Source organism: Ranitomeya variabilis, chromosome 2 (genome assembly GCF_051348905.1).
Source record: "Ranitomeya variabilis isolate aRanVar5 chromosome 2, aRanVar5.hap1, whole genome shotgun sequence".
Classification (NCBI taxonomy): domain Eukaryota; kingdom Metazoa; phylum Chordata; class Amphibia; order Anura; family Dendrobatidae; genus Ranitomeya; species Ranitomeya variabilis.
Genome location: NC_135233.1, coordinates 109064493 through 109090102, shown reverse-complemented (window position 1 = coordinate 109090102; position 25610 = coordinate 109064493). Strand labels below are relative to the sequence as shown.

General features: G+C 42.2%; 1 protein-coding gene and 1 long non-coding RNA gene across 7 annotated transcripts in view; one reads left to right on the top strand and one right to left on the bottom strand.

Moving 5' to 3' along the window:
• Positions 1–25610, top strand: part of RIN2 (Ras and Rab interactor 2) — a 199257-nt gene that overhangs the window by 95338 nt on the left and 78309 nt on the right. For 3 of the 6 annotated variants that reach the window (XM_077282805.1, XM_077282807.1, XM_077282806.1), the window contains one exon: positions 20449–20549. The exons of 1 other annotated variant lie outside the window; for it this stretch is intronic. In XM_077282805.1, the coding sequence (XP_077138920.1) occupies positions 20449–20549 (101 nt within the window). Of the gene's footprint in view, positions 1–20430; positions 20550–22490; positions 22621–25610 lie in introns of those variants that run through there. 2 more of the 6 variants (XM_077282804.1, XM_077282809.1) reach the window with 2 other exon arrangements.
• LOC143804573 (uncharacterized) overlaps positions 10347–25610 on the bottom strand; it is a 71393-nt gene continuing 56129 nt past the window's right edge. Inside the window, exon 3 of the long non-coding RNA XR_013221057.1 lies at positions 10347–10663. This is a non-coding gene — a long non-coding RNA (uncharacterized LOC143804573). The remainder of the gene's footprint in view (positions 10664–25610) is intronic.

Genomic DNA, 25610 nt, shown 5'->3' with positions numbered 1-25610 from the left:
ATTCTTCCTGTGAGGTAAAACATTTTCCTTCCTGTTTCTAAACAATGTTTTACCTCACAGAAAGAATCAGCTGTGATCACATGCTGTCATGTCTGTATACTCTTTTGCTTCCTCCCCTTTCCAGGAGCTGTGGTATGATTAGACCATGTTCCTGCACGGTCAGACACGGCCATTACACAGCACACAGCAGGGACACATGTATAAGATTATCTCAGCACAGGAACATTTTATTTAATCACATCTAATTGTGGAACTAGTAATTATTCCAAGATCTGTTGATTAAAATTTACTTTTGTATTTGGGAAAACCCCTTTGAGTAAAAAGTGCCTATGTACCATGATATGTAATCAATCTCAATCTGCCCTAATATTGTCACCACTGACAGGTAAAGTGGATAACATTTATTATCTGGTTACAAATGGCACTGTGAAGGGGCAGGATATCTTAGGGTACTGTCACACATTGAAATTTCCATCGCTACGACGGTACGATTCGTGACGTTCTAGCGATATCGTTACGATATCGCTGTGTCTGACACGCTACTGCGATCAGACACCCTGCTGAGAATCGTACGTCGTAGCACATCGTTTGGAACTTTCTTTCGTCGCTTGATCACCCGCTGACATCGCTGGATCGTTGTGTGTGACAGCGATCCAGCGATGTCTTCGCTTGTAACCAGGGTAAACATCGGGTAACTAAGCGCAGGGCCGCGCTTAGTAACCCGATGTTTACCCTGGTTACAAGCGTAAACGTAAAAAAACAAACCGTACATGCTCACCCGTCGGTGTCCTTCAGGTCCCTTGCCGTCTGCTTCCTGCTCTGAGTGCCGGCCGGAAAGTGAGAGCAGATCACAGCGGTGCTGCGCTCTGCTCTCACTGTACGGCTGCACTCAGAGCAGGAAGCAGACGGCAAAGGACCTGAAGGACACCGACGGGTGAGCATGTACGGTTTGTTTTTTTACATTTACGCTGGTAACCAGGGTAAACATCGGGTTACTAAGCGCGGCCCTGCGCTTAGTTACCCGATGTTTACCCTGGTTACCCGGGGACTTCGGCATCGCTCCAGCGCCGTGATTGCAACGTGTGACCGCAGTCTACGACGCTGGAGCGATGATTATACGACGCTGCGACGTCACGAATCGTGCCGTCGCAGCGATGAAAATTTCAATGTGTGACGGTACCCTTAGGCAGCAAGTGAACAGTGAGTTCTTGAAATTGAGGTGTTGGAAGCTGAAAAAATAGTGTTGCGTAAAGATCTGAGACACTCTGACCATAGTTTAATGTCTGGAGAACTGGGTCAGATCAAATCCATAATGACAAGTCTTTTGGGATGTTCCTGATATGCAGGGGTTAGTAACTACCAAAAGTGTCCAAAGAAGGAGAACTGGTAAACTGGCGAAAGGATTATGGGTGCCCAAGACTGATGGGCCTGAGAAGTGAGTCCATCATGTCTGATCCAACAGTATGGGTACTGTATCCCTAATGTGAAAATATTACTGCTAGCTATGATAGATGGGTAAAATATGAAACATACAGCGGTATTTTTATTAGGCAATCCAAGCAGCAATTCAGTGACATTTCGGCCCCAAGACATGGGCCTTCATCAAAACACAGATTTTTACAGTGATGTGGAAGTGTCCTCAGTTAGGTGAGTTCTATGGAGTAGGCGAATGTAATTGTGTGGTGCTGGGTGATATGATAGGTGGATGTCAGGATACACAGTTCGTGGGGAACATATGGCACGAGAAGTCGCTATGAGAAGAAGACACATAGGTAGAGATAATGAGATTCTCTGGGCAATGTCGGGCTGGGAAACCTTTTCCATGGCAATTCATGTGGTTGTTACTTTGATACGTGCCACCTACCACTGACCTCTTATTTTACAAGTCTGGGCAGCTTTTTGCTGGGCTCTTCATCTATAGATTCCTTTGAAATGGAGATAGTCACAACGTCTTCAGTCCTTTTTTCCAGAATCACCACCACTGTTACCCATAGGCCATGTCTGGTATTGCAGCTTAGGCCTATTTCCTTGAATAAAACCAGATTTTATCTAATCACTTCCTGCAGGATTATTTGCAGCGTTTCAGTTCTCAAGCATTTTGCTTGAAGGTTTCTCAGCTTCAATATTAGGGAAATGCAGAGAAATGCTTTGAGCACTGCCGCTAAGTTCATCAGATCATCTAAGGACAGCGCTGTGCACAGGGGGTGCTTATGTTGAGCTCTGCATGTGTTGCCTGCTCGTATCAAGTTCAGAGACACTTGTAATACATCCTGTGCCCAGAATGGTAATTATCTCTTTTTAAAGGGAAACTATCTGGGTAGAACGGGATGGCAAACTCTGGAGGTCTGGAAGACAGATTTATATTGTAATGAAATGCAGGAAAAGTTCCTTCTATCAGCTATTATGTTATGGTCCTAAAAAATGTTATAAAGAACAGGTGCTCTGCACACACCCTGCAGAAAAGCATGAGAATCCAGCTGCAGGGTCAGTGATAACAGGGCTCACTGTGTGATGGTTACAGCTCCCTGCACCGCCCCGATGATTGGAAGCGAGCGGCTGCAGGGAGAATAAAACTTCATTTTCTCCTTGTAGCTGCTGCTTTAGTAAGCCTGATAAACAGGATTTAAATTATATTTATCTGCAGATTACCACTATAATTTCATGTAAATAGTGTTTCTGGAGGAGACAGGTTGTCATTAAATCATTGGGCTGTTATTTATATACAACCCCATTTCCAAAAAGATTGGGACATTGTGAAAAATTTAATTTAAAGAAAACAAGAATTCAATGATTTAGAAATCTCCTATAACCATATTTTATTCACAAGACAACACAGATCAGACGACTTTTTTTCCATTTCATTTGAAAACAGTAATTTGTTAAAGGGAATCTGTCACCTACTTTTTCATATATAAACTGCGGCCACCGCCATCAGGGGCTTATCTACAGCACTCTGTAATGCTGCAGATAAGCCCCCGATGTATCCTGAAAGATAAGAAAAACAGGTTATATTATACTCACCTGTGGGGAGTGGTCCGGTGCGGTCTGATCCGATGGGCTTCGCAGGTCCGGGTCCGGTGCCTCCCATCTTCATGTAATGACGTCCTCTTCCTTGCTTCCTGTCGCGGCTCCGGCGCAGGTGTACTTTGTCTGTTCTGTTGAGGGCAGCGCAAAGTACTGCAGTGTGCAGGTGCTGGGCCTCTCTGACCTTTCCCGCCTCCTGCGCACTGCAGTACTTTGCTCTGCCCTCAACAGGACAGATAAAGTACGCCTGCGCAGGAGCCGCAACAGGAAGCAAGAAAGAGGACGTCATCGCATGAAGATGGGAGGCGCCGGACTGCAACGCCCATCGGACCGGACCGTCCCCCAAGGTGAGTATAATCTAACTTGTTTTTCTTTCAGGATACATCGGGGGCTTATCTACAGCATTACAGAATGCTGTAGATAAGCCCCTGATAGCGGTGGCTGAAGCTTATATACAAAAAAGTAGGTGACAGATTCCCTTTAAGAAACTGATGTGAGCAGCTCATTTCATGTATAAAAAAAAGTCAGGTTAAGGTTTCCAAAAGGTTGGAAAAGTGAGTGGTAGTAATGAAAAAGAGCTGGAGGGTCAACTTGCAGTTAAGTCACATGACTGTATAAAAAGAGCATGTTAGAGAGGCAGAGTCTCTAAAAAGCAAAGATGGTCAGAGGTTCACCAATCTGTGAATAACTGCATCTACAAATGTGGAAAAATGTCAGTAAAATGTTCCTCTACATACAAGTGAAAAGAGTTTGACTATCTCCTCATCTAAAGTACATATTATCAAAAGATACAGAGATTCTCATATATCTATGTGCACAAGGTTGTGCTCAATATTGAATGCTCATGATCTACCGGTCCTAAGACATCGATGGTGAAATTTTCCTGGGTTCGAGAAAACTTCTAGAAATCATTGTCTGTGCACACAATTCACCATGCAATCCACAAATGCATGTTAAAGCTCTATCATGTAAAGAAGAAGTGGTATATCCACATAATCCGGAAACGCTTCCGTTCTCTCTGGGCCAAAGCTCTTTTAAAATGGACTGAGACAAAATGGAAAATTGTTCTGTAGTCAGATGAATCAAACTGTAAAATTCTTTGTGGAAATCACAAACTCCGTGTACTGCAGACTCAAAAGAAAGGGACCATCCAGCTTGTTATCAGCACACAGGTCAGAAGTCTGCATCTCCAGTGGCATGGGATGCATTAGTGCCCGTGGCATGGGCACATTACACATCTGGAAAGGCTCTATCAATGCTCCGCATTATCTGGAGGTTTTAGAATAACGTGATCCCATCCAGACAACATCTAGTGCCGGGAAAACCGTGTATATTTCAGCAAGACAATACTGCATCCATCACTACAGCATGGCTCCACAGGAGAAGAGATCGGGTGATGAATTAGCCGCCTGCAGTCCAGAACTTTCACCAATAGAAACATCATGATGAAACAAAAACAGCAAGAAACCGACATCAGACAGGAATGGGACAACAGTCCTTTCTCAAACTCCAGCAATCGGTCTCTTTATTTCCCAGACACTTACAGACTGTTGTAAAAAAAAAAGCCGTAATGCTACACAATGGTAGACATGGCTCAGGCCCAACTTTTCTGAGATGTGTTTTTGCCATTAATTTGTAAATGAGTTTATTTCTTCAAATGAAATGGAAAAATGTCTAACTTTCCACTTCTGATCTGTGTTCCATATTCTGTTGTGAATGGAATATGGCAATAAGAGATTTCCAAATCATTACATTGTTGTATTCTTTAGCTTTTCACGCGGCTTCCCAACTTTTGTGGAATTAGGCTTGTAATGCGCATATATGGTAGTGCCCCCAGAGGTGGAGCACAGTATTGCAGATTTAAACTCTGCCATAGATGAAAGTCCTAATATTCCCCATTGTGGGCATCATTTATTCCAGGTTTATATGTTAAACCAAGGATATAAAGATTAAGCACACAGAACCAAGGGCATGTGGAAAGAGAATGTCTAAAGCTTAGGGAACAGTCTTCTGATTTTTCTTTTAACAGGGAATTGCCCACTGCTGATAATTTTCCCCTGGAAATTTGGTGTCTGTATTTGGCAAAGAAAGTGCATCAGGCAAACAGTTACGTAACAAAAAGTCATTTGCTTTAGATTTATGGATTAGAAGCCAAGAAGGATATAAAGGTAGCAAAACAAGACAGACAACATGCCAAACTCAACGTCGCACAAAGACTTCATTCTGGTTATTTGTGTAAACTTGGCTTCTTTAATTAACAGTGGGGATTTCAGAGACATTTCCAGTAAGCAATTATTTAATAATTTATCAGTATTATTATTATTATTTTCTTTTTACCCAGTTCTGTGATTTAAATTTATATGTCCGTTTCATCACACAAATGTTTTTTGTTTATTGTACACTTTTAAACAATGTCATTGTATTTATATGCTACTGTTACATAATTGGTATAGTACCACCTTGTGTTCTTGTGATTCTTTTTAGAACGACAACTAAAAGAGGACCAAATTGTTAATGTTGAAGTGGACACACGATGTAATAGTGCCTGCAGAGCGGAATAAAACGTTTTTGGGGTTTTTGCCTCTTAGTTGTGAAGATATTCGCAATCAAATATTTGGCACCTAATGAGTTAACATCCATTTGGACTTAACTCAAGTTATCGGAGCTCTCATTGGGGGCGTGTGCTTCTTCTCTCTGTATGATGCTGACCAATCATAGACCGGCATCATCATAGAAGTGCAGAAGAACCTGTAATGATGTCATCAGGGTCACATGGTCCACAGGTTCTGCCAGCCACAGTGAGCAGCCTAAATAAGCACTGAAGATATATTTCACAGCAAAGAAGTATGGAGCTAATAGCTCCAGTTAATATTTCCAATATTTCCACACTTCTGTGCTGTGTGATATATGTTCCATGCTTATTTAGACTGTGCACTCCAGCTGGCAGGACCTGATCAGACCTTGTTGACATTGTCACAGGTCCTTCTGCATGTCTATGTTGCTACCTGCTTATGATTGGCCAGCATCATACAGGATGCAGAAGTACACGCGCCCAGTGAAAACGATCTAATAACACCTGCATGGACTTAACTAAAGTTAACTCATTAGGTGCCAAGTATTTGATTCGTAATACTTCTGCAATAGAAATGCAATATAAAAAAAAAAAGTTTTATTCCGCACTGCAGTTACGATCACATCATAAGTCCAGATCAACTCGAAAAAAGATTGGTGAAATCGTTGTTTTACTTTCTTGTACACTATTCCTGTTATGGTGTAACCAGACAGTAAAAAAATATTAAACTAAAAGCAGCTTCTTCTCATCGGCACTGGACTCCTAAGATGCATATACTGAGAGGGAAGCTTGAGAACACAGGGGACGCCTTGCCAAGTATGTAACAGCGTTATCTAGACACAGGTGCATTTTGGAATATTTCTATTTTAAAGGTTAATGTTTTTCATAGTTTAGAAATGAGAATTTTTCTTGTGCGACATGCCCTTTATATTTAATTACAACATTATTGAGGATAAAGCCAGGAGAATGAACTTCAGACTGCCAGGGTACAGCTGGATGTGTTATTCAGTGTCCACATTCTAATTTGTTAACCTTCCTAAAAAATGTACGGTACCTGTATGATGATTGACTTGTTACCATTGATTGTAAAAGGGCTGTGAGTTGGGCAGAGCTGCGGAGGGCTGCGTAGTTCCTCCATTAAGCCCCGCCCACTGCCACACCTCTTACATTCAGCTCCGCCTACATCGGCATGCGTCCTGTGTACCTACTTTAACATTGGGTAGGCAGGCCATGCGAATGCATACGGACGCCTCCGCATGCATATTTTTGACGCTGCGCCGACCGCAACAAAATGCAACATGTTGCGTTCGGCGTAGCGTCAAAACGACGCATGCGGAGGCGTCCACGTACATTCGCATGGCCTGAACGACGGCCGATACGCCTTTTAACGACAGCAGTTAAGGGGCCTAATTCCTCATCGGCGCTTTTTAAAGGCGCTGAGAAATAATTGTATAGGGCCCTCACAGCGTCGGAAAATCTCCGGGGTCCCTCATCGGAGAACATAATTCGGGTCGGTTTTTAACGTCCTCAGTCACGTCATTGCTGTTATTCACCGAATAATGGTAATAAAAAAAAAGTCAGATTTTCCATTCATTTCTATCTTCTCTGATATGAAGTAGCATACCAGAGGAGAGAGAATTGGGGTCCCCCGAGCCTCCCCCCTGTACCTCTGGCATCCCCAGACCCTCCTGCTCCGTCCCCTAACCCTCCGCATCATCTTCCTTGAAGACACGGGGTATCGGCATACTCCGGAGAAATAGCACAACAAATTTTGTGGTCCATTTTCTCCTGATACCCTTTTTGTAAATTTTTATTGGAAAAATGAGAAATCGCTGGTCAAATTTTAACCCTTATAACGTCCTAACAAAAAAAAAATTATGTTTCCAAAATTGTGCTAATGTAAAGTAGACATGTTGGGAATGTTATTTATGAATTATTTTGTGTGGCATAACTCACTGATTTAAGGGTACAAAAATTAAAAGTTTGAAAATTGCTAAATTTTCTAAATTTTTGCCAAATTTCCATTTTTTTCATAAATAAACGCAAGTCATGTCAAAGAAATTTTGACACTAACATGAAGTACAATATGTCACAAAAAACAACCTCAGAATCAGTGGGATCCGTTGAAGTGTTCCAGAGCTATAACCACATAAAGTGACAGTGGTCAGAATTGTAAAAATTGGCTTGGTCATTAAAGTCAAAATTGTCTGTCACTGAGGGGTTAAAGCTGGACGCAATAATGTAGCGAGAGTGCTTGATGAAAAAATACTGAATGGGAGTAAGGTTGGAACACCTGGATGTAGGTATGCTATTTATAAGGCAGGGCGGCACAAGGTCTGTGTGCTTTCAGGGTGAAGCTTTGGCTATCACTATCCCAGCAATGGGGGGCTCTGGGTGCAACTACTGGGAGAGAGTGGGAGAACTGGATGTCGCTACCCAGAGCTGGATGAGGCTCTTACGGTAAGAAAGGTTGGGACCGCTGACATAGGCAAACAGGATACTAAAGGCCAAAAAGTCTAAACATCGTAGTCCGATAAAAATGTGCCTTATAGGATGTAAGTGCAGGCTAAGAAACTAAGATATTAGGTTGCTGCACTAAATAGTGTGAGCATGACTTCTGTCCCCAGATACATGGAGCTGGGCTGTACTTATTCATTTAAGTATCTATTTCCTGTTTTTATCTATTTCCGACATATTCCACATAGAGTGCAATCACACGTGACCCCATCCTCAGGGACTTACACTCCTATGTGTACATACATTGGAGTCACTTTTATTAACTATTAAAAACAATGTCAAAGTTTTATCTGAAATTTTTGACGCAAAGTAAGTCAACGAGTGCAAACATAGACATGATTGAAATGAACCAGATTTATTATCCGGCATGAACCACTTTGATAAAAGGGAAGATAACACTCAGGTCCATTTACACTGCAAAAATATCATGAATGTATGTTCAAACAGTTTTATATGGACTTTTTGTATATTTAGGATAGAAAAGCTGTAGACTCAGGCAGATGTCTGAGCAACCTGAAAGTCTTTACTATACTAGTGGTGAGCTGGTCTTTGGTACACGGTCATAATATTAGTTATAACGCTGGCCATACTGGTTAGATAAAAGTCAGTCTATCCCATAAGATTGGATAACTATCTTATACATATGGGAATCTCCTGATCCTCTTTCCACATTATAAAGGGAGCCTGTCAGCAGGAGTTTAGACCCCAAAGTAAAGTCCTCACAGTAAAGTACCTATGCAAATTGTCTCTTCAGAAAGGAAGAAGGGCTAGAACTCTAGTACCACCTATTGGAAGTAGCAATCCTAAAAGTCAATATCGACCCGAGCCTTGTCACATGACTTAGGATAAAAGCCAAACCAGAATCTCAATTTGCTGACACTGTGCTTTGGGGTACTGCCCCTCGTCAGTGCAAAGTGAGAACTCTGGTTTGTCTGGATATGAGTTGTCTGACCGGGTTCCAAGGGGTAACGTACTTGTAATGATGATTATCTCCATATATTTATATTGTAAGTCCCTGTCTCCGTTAACTTCTAATCCTTTGGCAAATTCTTATGCAAATGGGCTGGCAAGTGGAAGGGCTTGGCCTGCACTGCCAGCTCTATGGCTCTCTCCTTCCACCCTGCAGCGGCCTTTTGTCAGTGATTGTCAAGTTACTCTTCTCTGTGACCTGCTCTCCCACTCGATATCTTGTGCAGGCGCACTCATTTCCAGGGGTAGCACCTCTGTAGATGGATAGCACAGCTCTTACAATGTTATTAGGACGTTAATGCGCATGCACAGCCTTCCGAGAATGACAGTGCAATGGGAGATGTAGGTTGTGGGAGCAGATCATGGAGAAGAGTGACCTGTCAATCACTGGCTGGAGGCCAGTGCTAGAAGGAGAAAAAAAGAGGGACTCCAGAGAAAGAGCAGGTCGAGCCCCAGCACTTGCAAGCTCATTTGCATAAGAATTAGCTTATCGATTACATGATAATGAAGATACAGACATATAATATAAAGTATGGAGGTAATCATCATTACCTGTACTTTACTGAGATGATGTTACTTTGGAGTCTAAAGACCTGTTAGAATCCTAGAATCTCAGAGTTGGAAGAGACCTCCAGAGTCATCATGTCCAACCCTCTGCTCAATGCAGGAGTCAAGGCTACGGCCACACAACTGTTTTTCTCTCAGTCAAGAAAATCGTCCCCATTGTGCTAATTACACTCTGATCAAACTTCGATAAGAGTTTGATCAGAGTGGGATATAATTTTCTGGGATGTGAAGAGTTAAAAAAGTTTCTCCATCTTCTCTTTTTACTTTGGCCGTGAAAATTGCTTCGTACTTGCATGTCCTCCAAGTGCGGTCTGATGTTTTCCACAGACCCAATGACTTCAATGGCTGAATGTGATCTGATTAGAGGCAAATTGTACATGCTGTGATTTTTTTCCTCAAACCACTCGGTCTGTGGGAAAAAAATTGGACATGTGCACAGCTTAATTGAATAACATGGGAACGAGTCCAATCCATCAAAAATGACGGATAGCACTCAGCCAGCTTGTATGGTCATTGAACGATCCATTCTGTTACTTTATATTATAGCATTTCTTCATTAATATTGGTGTCATTGGGCCAGAGGCTAAATTTGGAAGTAGCTTTTCTTATGTGTTCTCTTTGACAAGTAGATTTTGATATCTGTTTCCTTTAGAATTTCTTTTGGCAACATTTGTTTTTGTATCCGTTCATTATTTTAAGAAAGCAGCAGAGCTGATTCATCCACTTTTATTATGTTCTTTTTTTTGTCATTTGGATTGTTTCCAAAGACTTATCTGTACAGTAGCAGGAAGCAGCAGGAAGGATGTAAAGCAGAACTCCACCATGTCTCAGAATGTTTTATAAGAACCTCTTACACAAATAGCAAGAAAGTTATCATATAAGGCAGTAGTGGAAGATTGGACGTCCCTTAGTAGGAGCGTTAGTTGAAGAATGATGACGGCCACACGGCAAATCACACTCCTTAGGAAAGACAGCCATGACATAAAAGTAAAGGGCATCACATCATGGAAAATCCTAAGGGACACAAAAAAAAAGCGTGACATAAAAGATAAAGTGCTGTGCTCAGCCAGATACTGTAAATCTAACTTCATAGGAGGCTTTCATGGGAATCTATCCCACTTTCTTTTGAAACAGATCAATACTTTCTAGCAAATATTAAAAGTTGAGTATCTTTGCAAATACATTGTTTTAAAGAAGCCCTTTCATGAACTTTTTTTTAAAATCTGTATATGTGTATGTATAGTAGTGTGTGTGCGTTAATATACTCACCTACCACTATCTTCTTTTATATGCAGCGCCATTCCGCTCCTCTTCTGAGTAATGTCACCGCTCTTCAGACTATCCATCTCACTCTATAGATGCTCTTTCTGATGCTCCTAGACTTAAATTGTAAAAGTCACTTCTGGGTCATACTGTTCTTTTTGTGACCCCAAGAGTCTGAAGAGTTATGATATCACAAAGGTGTTTTGACTTTAGATGCTAACCACGTTCCTAGAACTAGGAGCGCCCTTGTCTATCCCTGTCCCCTGGATTACTCCTGAAGCTGGAGAACCCGGGTTCTCATGCCTTGCTATGTTTCTACAGTTGTGCTAAACAATTTACATACCCCGGCAGAATTTTTGCTTTCTTGGCCTTTTTTCAGAGAATATGAATGATAACACCAAAACTTTTTCTCCACTCATGGGTGAAGACATTTATTGTCAAACTTCTGTGTTTTCTCTTTTTAAATCATAATGGCAACCCAAAACATCCAAATGACCCTGATCAAAAGTTTACATACCCCATTTCTTAATACCCTGTATTGCCCCCTCTAACATCAATGACAGCTTGAAGTCTTTTGTGGTAGTTGCGGATGAGGTTCTTTATTTTCTCAAATGGTAAAGCTGTCCACTCTTCTTGGCAAAAAACTCCAGTTCCTGTAAATTCCTGGGTTGTCTAGCATGAACTGCGCTCTTGAGATCTCCCCACTCCCCAGAGTGGCTCAATGATATTGAGGTCAGAAGACTGAGATGGCCACTCCAGAACCTTCACTTTGTTCTGCTGTAGCCAATGACAGGTTGACTTGGCCTTGTGTTTTGAATCGTCATGTTGAAACGTCCAAGTACATCCCATGCGCAGCTTCCGGGCTGATGAGCGCAAATGCCACAAAGTATCTCGGCTACAATAAGCAAAACAGCACAGAGACAAGCCTCAAAACTTCTGAAACAAGGTAATTTGGAGTGATGAGACCAAAATTTAACTTTTTGGCCACAACCATAAACGTTACATTTGGAAAGAGGTCAACAAGGCCTATGATGAAAGGAACACTATTCCTACTATAAAGCACGGAGGTGGATCGCTGATGTTTTGGGGATGTGTGAGCTACAAAGGCACAGGAAACTTGGTCAAAGTTGAAGAAAAGATGAATGTAGCACGTTATCAGCAAATACTTGAGGCAAATTTAGATAAGTATCTTGTATTCTGAGCACGCATTATAGATAGCGACTTTTAAAACTCTGAAGGGTTCAGAGCTGAAATCATCCATCATCCTTTGTAGAGTAATCCTCTTCACAAGCTTTCTCCAGTGATTTACATACCTAATAAGGCTGCAAATTTATCTAGTTAATCCCATTATTCTGTAGCGTTGCTCCAGAGGCAGGCAAAGCAACCCTCTTGAGACATTAAGAGACATAAATTACTTGTCTGTGCCAAATCTAGCAATCAGAAGATGCCCTGGATCAACAACCCGTCATCACCAATCTAGCTCTTATTACATGTAATAACATTTTTGCAAGATATCCAGACAGCTTTTCAAATTGCTCACAAAATTAACTAAAACAAAATTTTGCCTAGTTTCTGTGCCACGTTCAGGTGAGTTGTCGTGGCTCCTGGTGGCATCTCCCGTTCCAGTTTCTGCTTTTCCCCATGGCCTTGCTAGTTCAGGCCATAGACTAGCAGCTGTATATTCTCTGTAATGTCTCAGGCCCCTTTCACACTTCACTTTTTTGCTCTCATTCGCAATCCGTCGAATTTTGAAAAGAACAGATCCAGCGACTGATGCCGCCGGATCTGTTTTTTTCTCATAGACTTGTATTAGCGATGGATTGCGACGGATGGCCTCACGTTTCATCTATCATTCGCCGGATCCATCGAAAATTGTGGATCCGGCAGCCGGAGACGACAGACAAAGTAACGTTTTTTGTCTCCGTCGAAAAAACGGACAGCCACTTATCCGTCACTGTCCGTCGTTTGTTAGATGGAAGCCTATAGGCGCCGGATCCGTCAAACGACGGAATCCGGCAATGGATTCCGTTTTTTTTAACTGAGCTTGCTCCGATTTTTTTAGGATCCTTTAGCCAGCCCCCCTAGTCAGATCCGTCGAAAAAACGGATCCGTTGCATCAGTTTTTTTTGCAATCTGTGACTGATCCGTCGAGCCGACAGATTGCGACTGATGGCAAAAAACTGATGTGTGAAAGGGTCCTTATTGCTAAGGTATGTGGAGTCCAAAGATAATGTCAAGTCTGACCGCATACTAAAAGATTAATTTTTCTGCCATGTTATAGGTGAATCGTCCTGGCATCTTATATCGTAGATGCATTTATCTGCCATGCTTTGCCTTATGTGCGAGGTTCATCCTTTTGTGCCTGAAGTTCTTGTGATGAAGTGTTGATCCTGATCCCAGCATTGGTTTTGAGCTTGACCTTCCTCCTACTTTATCTCTTGAATGTGTAACTGATACTTCTAGTTCTTCCTCTCACTTGTCAGGGTGTTGACTAATCTTTTGATGATGACCCTTAGCTCCATTCCTGCCCACAACACTGCTCCACCAATGCTGCTTCCACTGAACCATGACTAATCTGGGGCCACAACCTGAAAATCCTGCTTCAGGACACTCTGCACACCAGTCTAACCAGCGTCAAACTAAGAGAATCCTGGAGGATCCAGTGCAATCATCCTGGGCCACCTAGAAAGTTATTGTGGTACCTAGTAATAGCCCAGGAGTGGCGCTGTGTGCATCATTAGAACAGTTACCTTTACTAGGACCTGAAATACTATGACCGGTTCACTTATGCAACATATTTATGGGACTTTTCTCTGTATAAGAAGGGTAGTAAATTTTTTTCCGTTGAACTCATTCATACTTTCTAGATATCTCCGAGTTGAGTTCCTAGTATTTTACGTCAGGAAATTACCTTGGAAAAGGGAACGAGAAAAGAATACCAAAATTCAGGAAGCTCTAATCTGTGTTCATCAGTTCATGGTTCATGTTATATGTAAACATAAGGTTAAGAAGTGTCTGTCTGCCACAGATGAAATATTACTGCACAAAACAAATGATACTGTCAGGGAGAGACTAGGTGAGCGAGAGCTAATAACCCGGGCCCCTGCAGTTTCCCTCAGATTAGGGAAATCCTGACTGACCCTCTACCTGGAGTTTACACTGATGGTGTGCATGTCCAGGCCTCGAACCTCACCCTGTCTCCTGAGCTCAGCCCTAGGCTGAAACCTCCGCCCACCACCCAGTGAAGATGTTATTCCCCAATACCCACAGTTAGCACAGACAAGGATAAAGGAAAATATACACCACGCCGCAGTCACTCAGGAATACACTATAAATGTGCAGGGCAAAATAAATACAAATATAGGAAGGAGTAAATAAGACAAAGGAAAATACACCACCAGCAACGAATCTCCAACCACCAGCTCTCCTCACCAGACCGAGATAACAACGCACAAGACAGAAGCTATAATCGGCGACGCCCAAAGATCAGGAGAACTATTTAAAGGCAGTGGGCGTGGCCCAGCTTCCAATCCAAGGATTAGGTAAATTAACCCCGGAACAGCTAGATAAAATCTAGCAGACGCCAATGAGCAAATAGTGGTCAAAAGCGGAATTACCGCTGTCTGTCGGACGACCTGGTCTGAACAGCGTCCGACATGACAGATACTTGTGAGTTAGTTCATTGCAATTTTTACCAATTTTTACAAATTATTGTGTTTTTAGGTGGAAAAACCTTTTGAGACTTTGATAAATCTGTGATAAATAGCAAACTTATTATTAGATTATACTTGCCAGCACAGCACCAACATATTGCCCATTGGGGCTCAGGATGTAAATTCCATATCAGTACATCTTTGGACTGTGATAGGAAACTGTAGGAAATCCATGCAAAGGCCGGGTATCATGGCTCAACTTCGGGTCTCAATCCGGTGATCTCTGGCTGTGGGTTGGTTTCCCTCTCTGTTGGACCACAGCCTGTATTGTCTCTGTCCAACTGCTGCTCTTGTCTTTGCTGTATTGCTTCTGTGCAGATGTTTCCACATCCTCATTTGGTTTGTCCTATCACATCTTGGTAGGGGCTATTTATGCTTATCATGCACATGCAGTCTTTGGTGGCTATATTCCAAGGTAGATGGATGTTTGGAGTCCCAGCTCCCCAGTCAAGGATAAGCTTGCTGAGGTTTTCTGTATTGCTCTTCCTGCGGTTTGTTTGTGTGTTCCACTTTCCAGCACTCTTCCCATTTTGTTACATTCATCCGTCTTTCATGTATGACTGTGTGAACACGTCTTTAGCCCTGTGTCTCACCCTCTGTGTGCACTTTGTTCTGTTGTTTTGGGGGTCAGGGTCAGCCGATGTTGAGTGGGGGCGCCATTGCGTAATTTTAGGGTGACAACCTCTGTGGTCAGGCAGGGACAAATCAGGGGCAAGTTAGGGATTTGTCTAGTCTGTATACGAACCTGTGGTGTGTGGGTTTAACATTTCCCCTGGTTTGTTCATCCCCATGCATTAGGGCTCAGTCATAACACAGTGAGAACATACAAACTCCTTGCAAATGATGTCCTTGGTGGGATTTGAACTCAGTAACTTGGTTCATTTCTGCACCAGACTACTTTGAAAAGTCGCAAAATTTAGGTGAGTAATTTTGCAACCTTTGGCGTTTTCACGTCAGTTTCTCTAAGGTCCTTCACAAGGGGTGGAGTTGGAGCAGGACAGGTGCACTGCCGGGGGGCGTGATGCCACAGCTTGTCTAATTCATGATGAGATGTGGCGTTCCCTATGCCAAGTTGACTGGATTGAGATTTGTGGCGTAACGCACAGAGGCTCATGCCACTCGTCAGATGCTCAGGATTCACTCTGTAAAGAACCATGCACCTCTTCATGAATCAGGAACATCTGACTCTAGCACGTCCCCTCATCAAGACCTTCGTGAACAATGCCGTCCTTGATGAGTCGGGCCTGGTGTCTGTACTATGCCTATCTACCAGATGAGATGTGACATATGGCAGACCACCGACTAGGGTTACACAAGTATAGCCATTAAATATGATAAATTTTGAAATAAATAGGAATATTCAAGGAATAATAAGAGCACAGAGAAGGGGCTACTAAACCCACCAATTTGGGGAAAAAACACTTACGGTAGGCTGTGTTGCTTACAGTATCACTGGGCACAGTTTCATTTGGGGTGCCGAATCAGTAACAGATGAATACTCTTTAGTGGGTGAACCTCCATCTGGTATATGGCATAATGGAAGGTGCTGGCTTGTATTAGATTGTGCTCAACAGCGACACTCTTCTTTACAGGAGGCATTTTGTATTGCAGCCCATCCCTATTTAGATAAAAATGGCTGAAATGTAACATCTAACAATCTATGAGCAGAAGTGATACTATTTCTGGATAGGAGAAAATGCTAATTCTTTTATTCATTTATTGCAGCTACCTAACTGGGAAAATGTGGTATTTTTTTCCAATGGGCACAGGTAGAAACTTACAGTTTTATTAGTTTATTTTGAGTTTCATACTTATTGTTCTTCTGTATTGGACGCTATTACATTATGTTACGATCTTCAGTTTATTAGATGCAATCATTTGTGTTGTTTCTTGTTCACTTTCCGTTTGCAGGTGCCTTTCCGAGGTGCCTTGTGTAAAGCGGTATAATAAAACCTGTACATGGAGCAGCGCAGACGCTCGCTGTGCTCCTGTGCAGATGATGTAGCTGTGTATGCGCTGCAGTCTCTGTTTATGGTACAGGTTAATTATTACATTGCTAAGGTCTATTTGACCTTGAAAAGGTATTTTACTATTTCTCAAGATCATTAGAATAACTCTGGGATAATTCCTGTTGGTATGGTCATTTCTTAGCATGATGACAAAAATATGAAAGCTATTGCAGTAATCGGGGTGCTTTATATTGTGTATCATTGGGTAAGTGGTTTGTTTGCCAGGTCTGGTTTCCACGCTAGTCCTTGGGCTGTATTTGGGATTGCAGCTATTCACTTACGGGGTTGTCTGAGATCAGACAAAATAAAGGTAAAGTTAGAAATACTCCGGTATCATCTCTCCACTGCTCCACGATAGTGTTTATTTTTGGGCTCCAGACCATCACTGTGGATGTCCTTACTTTGTTATTTTACATGTTTACCTTTGTCTGAATTTTCTCCAATCTCTGACTTCTCCTTTACAGCAGCTGCTATACCAGAAATGGATTGTAGATAAGAATGTCATTATTTCTAAAAGAAAACTATTACAGTACTTATATGACAATCTAACAATATGATGCTGAGTTTATCAGGTGTCAAGCTTTACTTTAAAGAGGTTGTCCTATGAACAAAGTACACCAATAGGTCTTGTAAGATTATTTAATAAGATTGTCTCAACACATAAACATTTTTTTTTTTAAACCAATAGATTTTTATTGAAAGATTGTATATCAAACAACATTTCAAAAAGAAACATCAGGAGGGGGAGAGGAGTAAGGGAGGGGGAGAGAACAAGGAAAGGAGGGCAACAAAAACCCCAGTACATAATACAATAGGACCATAATGTAGACAAAGCAAAACACATAAAATCCACAATAATAGAGTCAGTCATGACGAGCGACAATAGTAGACGCGAGGCCTTGCATAAAACTTTAAACTTTAAATGAAAAACAAAATTTTAAATTAAAATGCTAGATGAGGGCAAGTGCCGACTGAGATATGTGTGTGGAGGAGATCCATGGGTCCCACCACGAAAGAACCCTGGACCTCCGCGATAGATCCTGCGCCATAATCACCTCATAACAGAAATGCAGTTCAATTTTCGCAATCAACTCGGCTCTGGAGGGGAGGGCCGGGGACTTCCAGTACTTTGCAATACATTGTCTGGCGGCCACAAGAACATTAGAGATTACGGGCCGGAGAGAGGAGGGGAGGTCGATGAGAGAAATACCCAGAACCGCAAGCTGCCCACTCAGCAGAAGGGGGAGACACGTCAGCTCAGAAATCAGTGCCTCCACCTCACGCCAAAAAGCCCGAACCCGCGGACATGACCACCAGACATGGGAAGCCGACCCCACAGCACCACAACCCTTCCAACAGAGGGGGGAGGAAGATGGGGAGAACCTCGCCAGACGGGACGGAGTAATATACCAATGTAATTGTATCTTTTTTACCTGTTCCAAGTGGCCAATGCATGAAGAGAACTTAGCGGGATGTATCATTGCAAACCGCCAGTCTTCCAGGGAAGCCTCAAAACCCAACGAGGACTCCCAGGAGGTCATGAATTGAAATTTGTCAGCAACGCCACAGGATAGGAGGGCTTTGTAAATAATGGAAATGCCATGGGACAGTATAGTGGAAGGTCTAAAAAATCTATGGACCAAGTCCTCTGTCAAAGGCGGGGGGGCCCCGAATGAGGGACGAGACTTGAGGAAACTACGGAGTTGGAAGTATTGAAAAAAGTCAGAGGCGGTCAGGGAGAACCTCCCCGAAAGCACCTCAAATGACAGAAGGCCATCTGAGCCGAATAGGTCCGCCACCCGAAGCACCCCGCGCCTCCTCCAAGAGGAGAGAGATATGTGTCCAATGGCATATTCCAGAGCCCTTAGAGAGACATGATCATGCATGAACCCCAGTAGAGAGGGAATGAGCAGCGACCACAGTTTTGTAGCAGTCCTGACAGAGCGGAGACACCTGCCCACAAGGGGAATCCGGAGAAACTGGAGTTCCAAGAGCAATTTTAACGAATTTTGGGGGGCAAAGTGAGATTCGATAAGAAACCAGGGTAGACGTGAACCCCCTTCCCACCATATTTTAAGGGGCTCAAGGATCGCCGCTTTATAATAAGATTGAACCGCCGGGACACCCAGACCTCCCAATGAGTACGGTAAACACATAATCCGACGCTTGACCCTATGCGGTTTCTTGTTCCAAACGAACCTATCAATCAGCGATTGGAAAGCAGAGATAAATTTCGAGGGAATAAAAAGGGGAAGGCAACGGAAGAGGTACATAATTTTAGGTAGAAATAACATTTTCGCAGTTTGAATACGAGCCATCCATGATAGAGTCGCACTCGATAACTGATCCATACCTCTTCTGACCTCTGTAAGGGTTTCCTCACAGTTCGCACGGACTATGTTGTCTAACCTAGTTATCTTGATGCCCAAGTATGTGAATCCCAGGGGGGCCCAAATGAACGCATATTTCGATTGAATCTGGACCTGAAGGGAGGTTGGAAGAAACAAAGGGAAAATAGTGGATTTTGTCAAATTAAGCTTATAATACGAAACCGCTGAAAATTCAGTTAGAATAGAAGTAATGGCATTCAACGAGGTTAGGGGTGAAGTGCAAGTTAATACTACATCGTCGGCATAAAGACCGATTTTATGTTCCGACCCCCCCACCACAATTCCCTTTATATCCGACGACTGTCTAACTCTCGCGGCCAGGGGTTCCATAACCAAAGCGAAGATAATCGGTGAAAGGGGGCAGCCCTGACGCGTACCATTACGAATAGGGAACGTCCGAGAGCTAAAACCCGCCGAGCGAACCGACGCACAGGGGTTGGAGTACAACGCCATAACAGCTCTAGCAATCTGTCCAGTAAGCCCAAATTTCCCCAAAGTGAGTTCAACATAAACATTTTTTAACACATTCAATTGTGAAGCTTATTATTATTATGCTTCCAAGATCCATCTATTAAAATGTACTTTGTTTGTAGGACAACCCTTTTTACAGCAGGTTTTACACCTGTTTGACGGTGTGAGTTCACACCACAATGTACGGCCTGCCCTGGCCTATGAGTGTTGGTTTCAAGTCAGGAGAAGAGCCGCAGTCCGTCCGTACATTGCGGTCCATGCTCAGACTGTATGGCTACCCTCCCATGATGAGAGATTGATGAGTTTTTTGAGCTACATATTTTCGAAGAAATACAAGTGACCTATTTTACTTAATGGGAGCCGAAATGGTGCAGAAAATCTGCAACATCAAAAATTCACCGAAAGCTCAACATGGTGACGTAAAACACACATGCGAAACTGGTTTAAGGCTGAGGTTTTTTTTTTTTAAATTTGGCCAGAAATCATACAAGGACAATTATTTCCCAGCTCTTAATAATCAAATATTGGAAGAATCTGACAATTTTCTCAACTGAATTTTCTAAATTGTGAGTATTTTTTGCAGGTGAATTCCAGCACTTTGATTGCTTTACTTGTAGTGTTTACATGCCCTCAATAATAATAATAATAATAATAATAATAATGTATAATCATGCCATGGTGCTGGCGGACATTTATTTCTACCTTTGTGTGGTGTGTTATTGCCAGCGCTGGTCATACATGTGGCTGTTAGTAGAGGGAGAGGCAGCGTGTATGCCCAGTGCTGTGCCGCATCGTCCTCCTCTGATTCAGCTTCTCGTGGACTCGGGGAAGTTCAGGGCGTGCGGGTTTACAATCACGACTGCCGCTTCACAATGAAGTGACTAAACCTGCTGAAGTTCGAGTGCACGGCACGCCCCTCCAACCTCTCACGTCAGTGTTTTGTCCTTCCTCAGCTCATTGACACCATCGCCACAGAGATTGGAGAATTGAAACAGGAGATGGTGCAGACTGAATTCAGCGTCCGTCATGAAGAGGAGCTGATCGAGTGCTTGAGGTGAGGCTGTGTGCAGGACTGCGAGAGCCGGGGCTCGGGACGGGTTGTCCTTTGCTTTTACACATGACGGCACTGTTATATAGATATCACACTGGCGGTAGCGGTCAGTGATCTCTACACTGGAATATACAGTATGTCAATAGATCTCTCACACCAACATATGCCATGGTGCTGTACACAGAACACAGGTACTCCTACCTATCAGATCCTGACCCCAGGGGGAATAACAGTCACACACTGATACATAGACACATGGACGGCATCAAGTACGGTATATATATTTATAAATGTGCCCTACCACTAATTAGGAAAGTCGTCAGTGAATATTTCTATATTTATATATACACACACATACATATGTAGATCTATCTATCTATCTATATATATATATATATATATATATATATATATACATATATATATATAGCTATCTCTCTACAGATACTGGCCTCAATGTATCATTTTTGTTTTGTTTTGTGATCTACATGATTCATGAATTTGTAGCAAAGTCAAAAATGGGCTTTCTTTTTAACATTTTTTAGCAACCTTTGGCGCCAAAAGTCACACTGTGGCGCCAAGGAAGCACCAAAATTTTAGGCACACTCAGAAGTACAACAGGAGGGGACTAAAGGGAAATTATATATATATACACTCGCGTGTACATATTGAATATGTTACTAAATCTGTAAACTATTATATATATATATATATATATATATATATATATATATATATATATATATATATATTACAAATGTAGTCTCATATTCAACTTTTTATCTCCTTGGTTAGGTGTTTTCCTTTTTTACATGCAATGTACATATAATATGCTAAGATGATAAGGTTTTTTTTAGACTAAATATTGTTTTATTTCTTCCTTTTGAGCTGATTTCCTGTTGATACATATAACAACACACTTTTAGTATCTCCGATAACTGTACAATGTGAGACCGGAATCCATAATATCACCACCTCATATTCCCTGGTCTTATAATAACAATATATATTCAAAAAGTTAAAAATGTGAATAAGATCAAGTAAGCTTAAAACCTCCATTCCCTAGTTGTGGGCTGTGATTTCGTAACATTTCAATTTTAGAAACATTTGACTTGACAGAATTTCCTGAGTTGATTGTATTACACAAGACATAGATCCCGTTAGCTGGATGTGTAGCGCCGTCTCCTTATGACTGTATACGCACTGACCCGTAATGCTGGTTATTGACCTAACGCAGGTCATAGATAGGAGATTTCAGCTGGGTGAAAATAGCACATTTTGCCTGAAGTTAGTCTCATATCTATGGCAGCTCAGCCAGACCATATCTCATACTTTGCACTGATGAGGGGCAGTGCTCCGAAACACCGTGTCTGCAAATTGGGATTCAGGTTTGGCTTTTACCCTAAGTCATGTGACAAGGCTCGTTAAAGGGTCGACATTGACTGTTAGGATTGCTACTTCCAATTGGTGGCACTAGAGTTCTAGTCCTCTTCCTCTCTGAAGAGACAATTTGCGTATGGCAATTATGGTAATTGTGAGTTGTTTCTATATGTGTGGTCTTACTTTATTTTATAATATTAAATACCGTTAATATACAGTATATCTTGTGGTGGAAAGATCAATAATGATACATTTGTATACATAAAAAATACTTACAAATGTACACAAAGCCTAGAGAAAAGCAGTCTTTCAACTTTCATCCCCAGAATTTAAAACTGCTTTGTTGCACCTACCAATCTAATATATCCTGGAACTGTCCACATTCAAAATTTACTGTATTTTGACATGCACTCTTTCTGAGGCAGAAGTTCCTCTTTGTCAGTATGTGCCAGCACTATAGGTACTGGAACTTCCTTTCCTTACTTCCCAGCATACTATGCGCCTACTGCTGTGGCCCGAACTTTATCTGGTTCCTGTATGGAGTTTGACAGGAAAGCAGTGAAAATAGAGAAATAAACACCCACTTCCACATACTCTAATTTATTGTGGTGTATCTGCTGCTAGAGGTGGACTACACACTTGACAACAGACAGGGAAACACCTACTGGTTGACACTTTGGAGTGATTTTCATGGGTAAGTCAACATAATTTTTAAAGACTGTGATTTTCAGTATGCCTATTTATCACATTCTCTATAATATAAGATCAAGTTGTTACTTAAAGGTTCCCATACATATTAGATTAACCCCTTGACAACATATACCTTGCATGTACAATGCATATTGGGTCTAAGTATATTGAATGAGCTGAACCTGTACCATACTCCGGTGATGCCAGCTGTGCTATACTGCTGGCATCTGCCTGTAACAGCAGCAATTGGAGGCGAACTTCAGTCGCTGTTGTTGATCCCTAAAATGTGTCTGGCGATCTATGACATTCGCATCTAAGATGCGCAATCCCTGAAGCATTCCATTCCGGTACACCCATCACCCTCCCATTCATTCGCACACAGCAATTGCAGTGTGCTGATGGGTTGCAACAGGGCTGCCACCAGGAATTTCAGAGCCCCAACAGCCAAAATGTTCGGCCCCCATTGAGACTCTACCCAGGCTCCACCCCTGCTCTGCCTCCTCCCATCGAACCTTCCACAGTCCCACTGCCCACTCTTGTAAAAGCCCCCATTCTGCACCACGTCCTCACGAATCACATACTAACAGTTTCCATCAAACACCAGATCACATACATAGCCAGCAGCTTTTGTTTTGGTCAAAAGATTTTTTAAGCCAACACAACAACTCTGCTCTAACCTGTTAGACATTTCTTAAAATATCCCATACTATTTTAGGTTTATTTTTGTTTGTTTTTCTTTAACCCCTTCACCCCCGGAGCTTTTTCCGTTTTTCCATTTTCGTTTTTCGCTACCCTCCTTCCCAGAGCCATAACTTTTTTATTTTTCCGTCAATTTGGCCATGTGAGGGCTTATTTTTTGCGGGACGAGTTGTACTTTTGAACGACATCATTGGTTTTAGCATGTCGTGTACTAGAAAACGGGAAAAAAATTCCAAGTGCAGTGAAATTGCAAAAAAAGTGCAATCCCACACTTGTTTTTTGCTTGCCTATTTTGCTAGGTTCACTAAATGCTAAAACTGACCTGCCATTATGATTCTCCAGGTCACTACGAGTTTATAGACACCTAACATGACTAGGTTATTTTTCACCTAAGTGGTGAAAAAAAATTCCAAACTTTGCAAAAAACAAAACAAAACAAAATTGCGCCATTTTCCGATACTCGTAGCGTCTCCATTTTTCGTGATCTGGGGTCAGGTGAGGGCTTATTTTTTGCGTGCCGAGCTGGCGTTTTTAATGATAGCATTTTGGTGTAGATACGTTCTTTTGATCGCCCGTTATTGCATTTTAATGCAATGTCGTGGCGACCAAAAAAACGTAAATCTGGCGTTTCGATTTTTTTTCTCATTACGCCATTTAGCGATCAGGTTAATGCTTTTTTTTTATTGATAGATCGGGCGATTCTGAACGCGGCGATACCAAATATGTGTAGGTTGGGTTTTTTTTTTATTGATTTATTTTGATTGGGGCGAAAGGGGGGTGATTTAAACTTTTATATTTTTTTTATTTTTTTCACATTTTTAAAAACTTTTTTTTTTTACTTTTGCCATGCTTCTATAGCCTCCATGGGAGGCTAGAAGCAGGCACAACCCGATCGGCTCTGCTATGCAGCAGTGATCATAAGATCGCTGCTACACAGCAGATTTGCAGGTGTGCTGTGAGCGCCGACCACAGGGGGGCGCTCACAGCCACCGGCAATCAGTAACCATAGAGGTCTCAAGGACCTCTATGGTTACCTTCCTGACACATCGCCGACCCCCGATCATGTGACGGGGGTCGGCGATGCGCTCATATCCGGCCGCACGGCCGGATGCGGTAGTTAAATGCCGCTGTCTGAGTTTGACAGCGGCATTTAACTAGTTAATAGCGGCGGGTGATCGCGATTTCACCCGCCGCTATTGCGCGCACATGTCAGCTGTAAAAAACAGCTGACATGTCGCGACTTTGATGTGCGCTCACCGCCGGAGCGCACATCAAAGCGGGGGTCCCGACATGTGACGTACTATACCGTCACATGTCGGGAAGGGGTTAAGGGAATATATCACATAGATTTTTTTAAAATCACCAATAATACCACATACAAGGGACAAATGCCGTCACACCATGGCTGGACCACATATTACCACCGCATAGTGACCGAATAATACAATGTACAAGGAACAAATACCACCACACCATGATCAGACCACATATTACCACCACATAGTGACCGAATAATACCATGTACAGGGAACAAATGCCGCCACACCATGACCAGACCACATATTATCACCACATAGAGACCATATAATGCCACATACAAGGGACAAATGCTGTCACACCATGACCAGACCACATATCACCACCACATCGTGACCGAATAATACCACATAGAAGGAATAAGATATTGTACAGGTAATACAGTGATCACCAGTGACATTATAATCCACTGACTTACATGTTGACCAGCGGCTTTTTTCCAGAGGAACAATGTGATATGCAGTCCAAACTTAGACATGTGCTGTTGACTTCTCTCCCCACCATCAGTCGGATGGTGCCCCCCATGCACATTAATGTGTATGGGGGCCCAAAGACATCTACCAGAATCAATTTAGTAGCTTGTTACATTACATCTGAACATGGTTAAAAGACGAATCAGGTAATGTCATAAAACGATTGTATCCCAACAGAAGTAATTAATAGCAGACGCGATCATACAACTAATAATAATAATCATCTTTATTTATATAGTGCCATCATATTTACAATTCAACATTCATATACAAGTCATAAGTAACAATGTTAAAGATAATACAATAATTAAAGCAAAAATGAAAACCCTGCCCATAAGAGCTTACAATCTACATACATGACCCATTATCTATCACATCCGGATCTTTTGTGAAGTCACTAATTCTTATCCAAGGTCTATTTTTCATTAGCATCACAGGGATTCATTCCCCTTCCCTTTTTTTTTCCTACCAAAAACAAATATGGTTTCCAGACGAGAGCGCAAGG